Source organism: Etheostoma spectabile, chromosome 15 (assembly GCF_008692095.1).
Source record: "Etheostoma spectabile isolate EspeVRDwgs_2016 chromosome 15, UIUC_Espe_1.0, whole genome shotgun sequence".
In the NCBI taxonomy this organism is placed as follows: Eukaryota; Metazoa; Chordata; class Actinopteri; order Perciformes; family Percidae; genus Etheostoma; species Etheostoma spectabile.
In genome coordinates, this window is record NC_045747.1 from 23124268 (window position 1) to 23136219 (window position 11952).

General features: G+C 40.9%; 1 protein-coding gene across 1 annotated transcript; it reads left to right on the forward strand.

Annotated features, from left to right (window-relative positions):
• The first annotated feature begins 6984 nt into the window (after positions 1-6984).
• On the forward strand, positions 6985-8791 carry kbtbd13a (kelch repeat and BTB domain containing 13a). Its single transcript, XM_032536971.1, has one exon. The coding sequence runs from the start codon at positions 7255-7257 to the stop codon at positions 8740-8742; it is 1488 nt and encodes a 495-aa protein (XP_032392862.1). The 5' UTR covers positions 6985-7254; the 3' UTR covers positions 8743-8791.
• The last annotated feature ends 3161 nt before the right edge of the window (positions 8792-11952 follow it).

Genomic DNA, 11952 nt, shown 5'->3' on the forward strand with positions numbered 1-11952 from the left:
TCAGAAAGCTAGCAGGCCTGGTAGCTAGATAGCGAAGTCCGCTACACTGTTGTTCAGCCAAAAGCACAGCAGTTTCTGAACTTGTGTTAGAAGTTTTTCGAAGTTTGTTGTCTAATGATCGGACACTTTCAGGCAAGATGGATCGAACAGGTGGCCGTCTAGCATTAGCTTTCCACGTAGCTGGAACTCCTGCCCTCGTCGATGTCCCCCTACCGGCTAGCGGCATTAGACAACACTGCTGCCTGAAGTGTTGGAGTCCGTAGCAGGCAAAGCTCACGTAGTGTGTCGAGTATTCTGTCTATAATAAAGTTTCCTGTATATTTTTCGATCTGTACCAATGTATCCCAGTGGTATACGTGTTCTGTAGTTTGAATGTATATAATTGTTGCAAAAGTTTGCAGCTGGAAAGAGAGAGCTGCAGTTTAGCTCCAAGATGGCTGACACTTGACTCGCTTAGGCTCGCTTCGGGTAAAGAGTCCAAACCCCTATGGGCGGGTGGAAAACATGCAGAACTAGCTGGCTGTAGTCCATTGCCTCTGGGCAGTCTCAGAGGGCCTGAGGGAAGGAAGCATGGTCATTTGAAAATACTAGGGGGTTTCTACTGATACAAAGCTTAATGCTAATCAGTGAAGTAGACCTTTAAAATTGCTTTTACTGTTTACTTTTTTGTGAAATTGTAGACCTTTTCTTTTGGACAAGACAGATTCAAACTTGAAAGAGGAGTGAGAGGGGCAATGACATGCAGCAAAGAGCTGCAGGTCGGAACTGACCCTGCGGTCGCTGTGTCAAGAGGCTCGTTCGAGATGAGCCAGGTCTGCGCAGAATCGATCACCGGCGATCGGCGCCCGTTGCATGCCGGTTAGATTTGTGTCCGACTTGATCCCGACTTGCTCTGACGTCATGCACACGTGGGCAACGGAAATCTCACGAGAGCAAGGCGGCCGCAGTTCTGAGACGCAGGCGGCGCAGTAGCTTTTCACCGACTGCAAGAGCCAGGGGGACCCAGAGCATGCTGGGAAACGCCGGCTTCTCAGCTGATTTAACAGCTGATTGGTTTACAACATGATGACGTTTTATATAAACTTTTTACTGTTTTTGAATCGGAGGGATTTTAATTACTATTTGTCTGATTTAAAGACTTATTCTGTCCAGAACACATGCTGTGTGGCTGATAGAGACGTTTAGAAGTCAAAGGGACTAAATCTGATCAGATCACTGATCATCTCCAGTGAGTTGTTAATTAAAATCAGCAACAGATCACATGTAGAGCACTTTGCCAGCTACTCTGTCATAACTAAAACAACTGGAGACTGTGTACCAGCTGATATGTGGGTCTGATTATATTTTATTAAATCGGAATCGCACCACAGTGTTTTTGTCACTTCCTGTCCAGCCTGAAGGCGGCTGGAATCGGCTGGAAACTGTCCGACTTTACCGCAGCTTTCTGTCACCGCCCCCCGCTGCTTTCGCCTGCTCTCGTCCACTTTACAGGCGAGGCGCAGTTCATCTCGAACGAGCCTAACGACTGAGCTGTTTATGGGCGGGCTCTACCAGGTGACCTTCCCTGATTTTATTTGAATGGGAAAACAAACATTTTTTTAGAGAAAGATGTTTGCTTTCCCCATTCTTACTTTTTCCTAAACTTGATTGCTTTTTATCATAGACTGTGTATATTAATGGACAGAACATGTGTGATGTCACCCATTGATTTGTGGAGATCTGATATGAGTTGTTGAGTTTATGGGCACAGCCATCCTGGTTGCTGATGTGATGATTTTAGACGAGAGGGAGGAGTGAGGGAGGGTAAGAAGAGTCACATTGTAAAGTAAATGTATCTGAAGTTACCATGTAAATTGTCTGTAATGTTAGCTTTCCACTTAGCTATGGTAAAACATGCTAACGTTCATTTTCTGCAAATCAAAGTTTACGTTTTCCTAATTTAAACATAGTGTCAGCAAATGCAAAATGGGGATCGTCAATGCTTGTCCTTATCTTTATAATGCACCGATAAGGTTGCGCTACTGTTTGTCCCGTCAGTCCATAGTTTAGCTTTGACATGGTGTTAAGAGCTAATGTTGGCATAAATAACCTAATTTAAGTAAGTTACACTAAAGAACAACAGATTGTTGTTGATTCATGGGTATTCTCCTAGATAATTAATGAAGTACAGTTACATGCTAGTGTGCATAGATATTTAACTTTGAGGGGCTCAAATGGGAATTGATGATTCTTTCTCTTTCTTTTAGAAACATGGCGAGCCACGATGGCATGTTCACCCACCCAAGGCCCCAGAAGTAAGCAATAGTATTAGTTACTTTTCTTTTGCTATCTATTGTACAACATTAAACTTTTATCAGACTTGTTTTATACAACTTAGCCGAGGTAATAATGCATTTTCAAATAACTGTGTGTAATTAATAGTGCTTTTCATTTATCCTTTTTCTCTATAGCTTAAATATGATACTTCTCTCACTATTACAATGTGTTTTTCCATCCAGCAACAGTCTGTATCATTGGAGACAACTAGACAAAGACCATGGGGAACAACTTGATGCACAATCTTATGATTGTATATGAATGTATGCTTCAGTTGAGGACAGGCAGTATTAAGTATCTTAGACGATGTGTATTGTATGCAACACATTTTTAGTGATGTGTACATTTTGGTAATAAACAGCATTGGTAAATATAGATTGTAACATGTATGTGACTCATCTTAAAACAGACTAATGTGCTGACAGAAGGTCCTCAAATAGATTAGCAGACACAACTAAGAGGAAAGAAGAATGATTATAATCCTGTATGAATAGGGTTTATGAATTTGCACTATAACTTTAGCTATATCAGGCTTTGATTTTAAGCTAACATTAACCATTGACCGTCATATCTTATTACAGAGATTGGAACATTTAATTGGCATTAAAGGGACTGCTCTAAGCTGGTTTAAGTCTTATTTATCAGATCAATCTCAGTTTGTTCATGTTAACGATGAATCCTCTGTGCACGCCAAAGTTAGTTATGGAGTCCCACAAGGATCTGTGCTTGGTCCAATCCTGTTTACTTTATATATGCTTCCTTTAGGCAATATTATCAGGAAGCACTCCATAAACTTTCATTGTTATGCAGATGACACTGAATTATATCTATCGATCAAGCCGGATGAAACTAATCAGTTAGCAAAACTTCAAATGTGCTTTCATGATATTAAAACCTGGATGAGCTGTAATTTTCTAATGTTGAACTCAGATAAAACTGAAGTTATTGCCCTGGGGCCCAAGCACCTCCGTGACGAATTATCCAAAGAGATAGTTACTCTGGATGGCATCACCCTGGCCTCCAGCACCACTGTGAGGAATCTTGGAGTTATCTTTGATCAGGACAGGTCCTTTAATTCCCACATAAAGCAAATTTCAAGGATCGCCTTTTTCACCTAAGTAATATTGCAAAAATCAGGAATATCCTGTCTAAAAATGATGCAGAAAAACTAGTCCATGCATTTGTTACTTCTAGGCTGGATTACTGCAATTCTTTATTATCAGGCTGCTCAAAAAAGTCCATAAAGACTCTTCAGCTGATCCAGAATGCTGCAGCACGTGTTCTGACAGGAACCAGGAAAAGAGATCACATCTCTTCTGTTTTAGCTCCTCTGCATTGGCTTCCTGTAAAATCCAGAATAGAATTTAAAATTCTTCTACTCACCTACAAAGCTCTTCATGGTCAGGCACCATCTTATCTTAAAGAACTCATAGTACCTTCCAACCCTACAAGAGCTCTACGCTCCCAGAATGCAGGGTTACTTGTGGTTCCTAGAGTCTCTAAAAGTAGAACAGGAGCCAGAGCATTCAGCTATCAGGCTCCTCTCCTGTGGAACCAGGTTCCAGTTTGGGTTCGGGAGGCAGACACCGTCTCCACATTTAAGAGTAGGCTTAAGACTTTCCTCTTTGATAAAGCTTATAGTTAGGGCATAGAATTGAATATTGTTAGGGAGTGAGGATTCACAGCGTCCGCCTAACCCGGCCCACCTGCTTCTCGTCATAGCTGTCAGATCTATCTATCATATAATCAATAATCTAATAAAACTAGAGGGAGGCAGGGTGATACAGCCCAATCCGGTTGGGGAGAGTTCCAGCTTGACCAGGCTCCTCTCTTGCCCTGTCTCTCTTGGTTTTGCTGTAATAGTTTTAGACAGCTGGGGAATTCCTTCGATACACTGAGCTCCTCTCTCCTCTATCTTTCTATCTTTCCATTTATATGCATCCATGTACCAGAAATGCTTGTTACTAACCTAGCTCTGGGGAGTCATTCCTCGGAGTCCTTGTGTTCTTTTTCCCCCAGCATGTTTCTACAGATGAGGGAGGTTCCAAAATCATGGTTGCAGCTGTCACCATGGTCCCACTACACGTTCTGCGATGCCATGTTCATCCTGCTACGCTCTGCGGTGCCCAGCTACGTCCTGCCACGTCCTGCTATGTTCTGCTACGTCCTGCTACGTCCTGCTGTGCCTTGTAATGCCCACAGTGCCCTGCTATGCCATGAACTACTACAAATAACTACTACAAACTACTTTTTTTGTGACTTTTATTGCCACTCTTCATTCTAACCCCAACCGGTCGTCAGACACCGCCTACCAAGAGCTTGGGTCTGTCCGAGGTTTCTTCCCAAAGGGGAGTTTTTCCTTGCCACTGTCGCACTGTTGGAGGAAACTACTAGAACTGTTGGGTCCTTGTAAATTCTGGAGTGTGGTCTAGACCTACTCTATCTGTAAAGTGTCTCGAGATAACTCGTTATGAATTGATACTATAAATGAAATTGAATTGAAATTGAATTGAAATACCATTACATGTGCATCAATTAGCAGTAACATCACATATGGTTATAAACAGATCACCGGCGAGACCGTTGTGCACACCTACTGTATACGACATAATGATATATATATATATATTAATCTGTTTACACTAGGGTGACCAGACGTCCCCGGTTTCCGGGGACAGTCCCCGATTTTGGCGACCTGTCCCCGGCTGGATCTGTCCCCGGAAATGTCCCCGGTTTTCACTGTGACTGAAAGACCCGAAATTGGAATGAAAGAAAGAAAAAACTGACAAAACGGAGCCGATAATCGCACACCCAACACACGCAGGCTCCAGGAAGCCAAAGCCAGCGGTGGAGATGTTTTAGAAGCCGTGTTTTACGATGCTAAAATCACTGATTATTTACATGCAGTCTGGTGGGTTTAGCGAACGCAATTTCGCGGACTTTTATGTTTTAAAAAGGATCTTAATCTTTAACAGAAAGGTCGACCTCCTTAGAAATCCTTTCTTGTTGTCAGACACTTAGAATATTAATCTGAGTCTGTCAGCAGCTAAACAAGCACTTTTATGAACGTAAATACAAGCTGGACATTTATCCTATTAACTTACATTGTAGCGATCTCGTTTAATACTGCATCAATGTCAAAGGAAAATATGTCCTCAGTAGTTTTTGTTGTATCTGATTCTCAATGAGCTGTTGCAGAAACAAGCCTTGAGCAGTAAAGCAAAAGCTGTCAGTAGTTCAGTAAACATTACAACATTATGAAATATTGAGACTTTCTATCTTGAAATATTAAGACTTTCTATCTTGAAATATTAAGACTTTCTATCTTGAAATATTAGGACTATAAGGACTTTCTATCTTGAAATATTAGGACCATTAGGACTTTCTATTTTGAAATATTAAGACTTTCTATCTTGAAATATTAGGACTATATAAGGAATTTCTATCTTGAAATATTAAGACTTTCTATCTTGAAATATTAGGACTTTTTATCTTGAAATATTAGGACTTTTTATCTTGAAGTATAAGGATGGATTTTTTTTATCTTGAAATATTAGGACTTTCTATCTTGAGGTGTAGTGGAGTGGAGTAGGAAGTAGCAGCAGGGGTGGGTCTAGGATCAGACCTTGGGGGGGCTCAGCCCCTAATAAGAACAGCTCTAGGTCTAGTGTCCCCGTTTTTAAGTTTTACAAAAATAAAAACATTACTTGTTTTGGAGGTAAATATGCTTCTGAGCTGAAAATGTCCCCGGATTTTGTCTGAGAAATCTGGTCACCTTAGTTTACACGGTCTGCATAACATTATTAGTTAGGCCGCTAGCTTGGTTAGCAAGGTGCGATCTAGCTAGATAGCTACTGATATTAATTGGGATACCGTTGGCTAACGAAAAACAGTATTAAAACAAAAAGTTACAATACTTACCGGAACAACCGTACAACCGAACGCTAAACTATTTGGTGACCAAAGTGTCACAGTCACTAGACAAAAAGTGTGGTCAACCCCCAAAATGAAGTTCACGTGCTATGGAGAAGCTTTGCTAAACACTCTGTCATGATTGACAGGCCGAGAACTGTCACATCAAAGCCACGCGCTAAAACACCCCCTGCTTTATCGGCAATTTTAAAATCATTCTGTGTTGCAGAAGACTTAAAATAGCGATTGAGACCATAAACTCTTCATGAAGATGTTTACTGAGGTAATAAATCAAGTAAGAAGTGGGTCATTTCGCCATAGACTTCTATAGAAACCGACCTCCTTTTGCAACGCGTGTGTCGCCCCCCTCTGGAATTCAGATAGAATGCAGGGTTTATGGTACTGCCGCATTTGCAGCACTTTGCCTAACCTGATGCTCTGTCCATTAATATTATCAGTCTATGCTTTCTATGCACCAAATTGTTATTATCTGGTTTTTTTTAACCTGGTGTTTTAATGGCTTAGCTGTTTTATTATGCTGCCTTTGTAAAAAACTTTGTATCTTGGATATTAAAAAGTGCTCTATAAATATATACTAAAATATATAGTATTATTGTTATTATTTATTTTGCACTCAACCTTTCAATGAGTGCTGAAATAGTGGCACGAACACTTTATGACCTCGGAAAACGACTATTGTTACACTTTGACTGTCCTGCCACTCAAGGACAAATCTTCAGCTGCTCCACAAACAAAGAGCGATATAAATCCTCAGCACATTCACAGCTCCCAGACATTATCCGGATCCTCTTTCTCCTCTGGCTGCATGTCATCATAATGTATTTGAACTGTGCCACACGTTCGCCTACTATGTATAGAGTGTGTTCTCAGAGCTGTGCTGTCAGCTAGCATCCGCTCTGGACAGGAGCTACTTAGTCTCACGGGTAGTATGTGGTAAAACATCAGCAGTATTCTGATCTGGGTCACAGCTTTCTTGTTGTGAGTGAGCAGTTCAGCTGGTATGCCATGAAGATCCTCAGCAGGGAAGTGATGGAGTCCAACAGCTGTCCTCAGCCAGGACACTACAAGTCAGTGGAAAGCCTGAGGGTCAACATCGACAACAGCTTGTTCATTGTAGAGAAAAGCCTTTTGGCTGAGAACTGTGAATACTTCAGAGCATTGTTCCAGTCCGGAATGAGAGAGTGCCAACAGGGAGAGATCCAGCTGCAGTGTGTAGGGCTTCTGGGCTTTGTGGTTCTACTGCGGATCCTGGCCGGGGAGCGACCTGTGCTCAGCAGCGACCAGATTGTGGAAGCAATCCAATGTACGGCTTTTCTGCAGGTGCCGGCACTCACCGAGCACTTGATCAATACCATCAATTCTGAAAACTGCCTACTCATGTACCACACAGCTGCCACCTACGGTGTGTGGGAGCTCTCCCACAGCTCTGCCTTATTCATCAGAGATATGTACACTGACCTGAAGGAGGATGTCCTCACCTTACCCAGCAAGCTACTAGAGTACATAGATTCCCTTCTCCCGAGCAGCTACATGGCAGTGTGCAGCCACTCGCCAACCACTGAGCTGCTGCAGGATGTCCAGAGGAGCGTCTGCTACCTGGACGAAGACAGTGGACAGTGGAAGTTCCTGACTCATCTACCTGCCAGCACCAGCACCACCATGGCAGGTGTGGCTGTTCTGGACAACAACCTTTACATCATCGGAGGAGTGTATGATGTAAGTAAGAAGGTAGTAGAGACGGGTTTCTGTTACAACCCTGCCACCAACACATGGTCCACCATCTGCGGCTCCCAGCAGCTGCGCTACAACTTCACTCTGATAGGTCACAAGGGCTGCCTCTACGCTCTCGGAGGTGAGTACAACAGGAAGGCCCTGTCGTCTGTGGAAAGATACAGGGTGTCTAATGGAAGCTGGGGTTTTGTCTCCCCGCTCCCATCCCCTGCAGCCGCAGTGGTGTCGGCTGTAGCCATGAACAGGATTTTCATCTGTCTCTGGAAAGGTAAGGGGGCCACGGATATACACGAGTATGTGTCTAAACGGGACCAGTGGCTTCTGGTCACCACGCTCATCCGTGCGCACAGCTATGGTCTTTATATGGTAGCCCATAAGGACAATCTGTATGTGATGCGCAATGGGCCCTGTGATGACTTCTTACTGTGTGTGATGGACTGCTATAACCTCAGTTCAGGCCAGTGGACGGCCGTGTGTGGCCAGTACGGGAACAGTAAAGGCTCTCTGCTCACTGCTGTGGTCAGGGGAGACTCTGTCTTCACCCTCAGCCGTCAGGTCACCAGAGAGTATACTGTAGAGGATTGCCAATGGAGAGTAAAGCGTGAGATGTGCGGTTTTGGCAGAATTGGATCCATATATACATTTCTGATGAGGCTGCCTAAAGCCACTGTCTCCCCTGTAGGAAAATTTCCAGATCAGACTCGGGACAAAAACCTTAGAGACTGTCCCACATTCTCCCCACAATGCTCTGATAACCTGTAAGAGCTGCTGAAAGAAGTAACGGCATTACATATTTAAAATACGAACTATGAGTAACTGTATTCCATTACATTTTAAATTGGTGGTATTAAAATAGATTACTTGGTGTATGTGCGGTACACCTGCGCCACACACCAGACAATGGCAGAGGAGACACACAGCCAGGACACTGTCTGAAATGTGTTTTTCGCATTAAAATATAAAGAACTTTTGAAGAGTTAGAGATACTGATCCAGGTCTGTGTCATCTGAGTGTTGGCAGATGAACAGTTTTTGGGTTTCCTCTGTGGCACAAGCGCATGGGGCAATCAAATACTTTTCAAAGTTATTTCCCTACACACTTTAACCATGTCAAAAATCAGTGCATTGTGCATGCAACTCTTTAGAGCTCTGTGTCAATAATTCATTATCAAATATATTCTGCTTGCTTATTGATGAATGCCCAAATCAATAAACACAGTACCACATTTTTTCCATGCTACTACCATGCGCCAAGACATGGTAACACATACACACACGTGTGAAGCGGCCTCAAAGCGCCACTTACGAGCTGTCATTTAAAGATATGATATGTAATATTTCTATAGCTGTAGACATACCTAACAACTATACCTATATTCTATATGTTTTCATATGTTGAGTTGTGTACTCACATCCCAAATGTTTCAAACAATGTCCAAACCCAGAGAAATCTGTTATTTTAACCAATGACACAGTGTGCCGTTTGGTCGCCTGTCAGGTAGTTACAGTTACTGTACTTACTCTAACTTCTGTCAAAATACGGCAAACAACGGATGAGAGTTATTTTTAATCATACAATGTCTCAGAATTTGACTCTGTAACAGTAATACAGCTTTTCAATTGCCACACAGCATAATTTTTTTCATTGATCACATGCCACTTTGCAACAAAGTAATAAAGCAAAGCCTTGATTTATTGATACAATATATCAATATGGTCCAGTTTGCCGCCATGAGCTATGTTTACAAGTGGTTCAGGCTGGCCCTTGGTAGCTGAACCGTACCTTAACGTGGTAAGGTTACAACATTGTTCTACACGCTCATAAAGTTATCGTTGGGATGATTGTTAAGACCAAGGTTAACAGCGCTGGGCTTACCAATGATTAAATATTATTAGTGACTAACTATTAAATATATTGGGATATTGTGCTGCTGGCTGATGTTAGCTTGCTTGCTTGCTAACTAGTCAGCTACCACCACTAATAGAAACAATACAAACATAACTATATACATATTGTATGTTTTACTAAATGTTGGTATTTTGTTTGTATGTATGCTATATTTTTTTGTAAAAAAGTCTATACTGACTGTAAAATGTAAAGTTTGACGGCTCATTTCCCGAAGAAATAGAAATTGCTATTGTTTCGCTCAGGGTGTCATTTGAAGCTTGGACTTTCTAGTTAAAAGCGATACATGTCATGTTGTGAAAAAAATTGTTATATTTACGAAGTTTATATTTTTAAAACTCTATTGCTAAAATTCTTCATAATAAAACAGATGAGGGTGTCATGTTTTTGAACAGTAAAACATTAATATATTCTATAAATCTATAAGCAATCTTTTAGTAACACTATTAACTACACACTAAAAAGAATTCATCATTTATAAAGCAGTGATTCTACATTGATACACATTAGTATGCCATTCATAAACACATTTTATTCTTGATTAGTAAGCTCATCTATGACATGTTTAGAGTGTAATGACAGACCAGTTATTCAGGAGCTGTCACTGGTTTATAGAATCATTTCCAAAGTGCTTGGCCTAGATCAGTTCTGGTGATGTTTGACATATAGGATTTAGTTGAATTTTGACACTGTGAGAGATTTTATTGTATTATTATTAGATATTATTAATAATAGATTTTATCTGTGGTATTTTGGCACTTCTCTGTGAGTATTTGTGGCTTTAGTGGACTTTTATCTAGCTATATTTACCCTTCTCAGACATATCTTTTTATATGAGATTACAGAGTTTTATTTTCAGTCTATAGCAACAGCATAGCTGAGAGGTAGGTTTGTGTTGGGAGTACATTGTTATATTGTCTTGCAGTACATATATATATATATATATATATATGTCTATTAGAGTTAGTGTTTCTCTTTTTAGACCGAAGCTGAGACGTTGGTGAGTGTTGAGGTCCTGCTGGCCTTTCAGTCTCATTGTAAATGCTTTGTGAGGCAGAGAGTTCTCACTTTAAATCAGCTTACACAACTTAATGAATCCGTATTGGCAGCATTAATAAGTGTTTGTAAAACATCTATTAACACACTCACTAACATTAGAACGTGCCATTATATGTATAACTGTAGATCTACATAGTTTGCTAATAATGTACTGCTGTTTTGTAAATGAACCATTGACAGTTGCTGAATTACTCGTCTGTAGTTGATATAATACTTTGTTAAAATATGCTAAATCCTTCATTCATTTCAAGTATGAAATACAATTGTTAAATACAGTTTAGATGAGCTTATTCATCATGAATAAAATGTGTGGTATAACTGTGTTTATGAATGATGTACTAATAAGATAAGACTTTATTAATCCCACAATGGGTAAATTTCCTTGTTGCAGCAGCTCAAAAGAAAAATTCACAAACATACGAATAACATAGTTAAGTTACTACTTCAAGTCACGACTCACGACTTAGAAGCGTTCTAGGCAAAGGCACAACAGATCCTTCTAGTTAGCGTTACCTTAAGTTGACGTTAGCTAGCGCTAGCTGACACTAGCAATTTCTAGTTGGCAACATATTTTGGGCTTCGTTTAATAAATGTAACCTGTAGTAGTACACAATCGTATGTGTTTTGTTTTGAGTACAATGTGCGGAATTACTTTACATTGCCTATTTATGTTTATTTATTTCTATTGCTCTCTGTTACAGACTCTCAATGACTCTCTGTGTCTGTACAACATCAACAGACGTCGCCATTGTTGTTTATGTGTGTGTGATTTCAAAAACTGTACCTAGGAGTACAACCATGTGGTACAAGTTCACGAGTAGTAAGTTATGTGTTTGACTGCCGTTCCAGGCCACTTTCACAGGTAGAAGTTTGTGAAAACACGGGTAACAGGTTGCCTGGAACGCAGCATAAACCATCTTAGTTTTTACAGTTTGGCCGTCTGGTGAGGGCTTCCTCTTTGTGTGGTCCGACTAATTGGCTGGCATGTTTACAACCAGTAAACTGCAG

What these genes read in the sequence shown, in the direction of transcription:
- kbtbd13a (XM_032536971.1), top strand. Translation starts at nt 7,255, where the DNA reads ATGAAGATCCTCAGCAGGGAAGTGATGGAGTCCAACAGCTGTCCTCAG.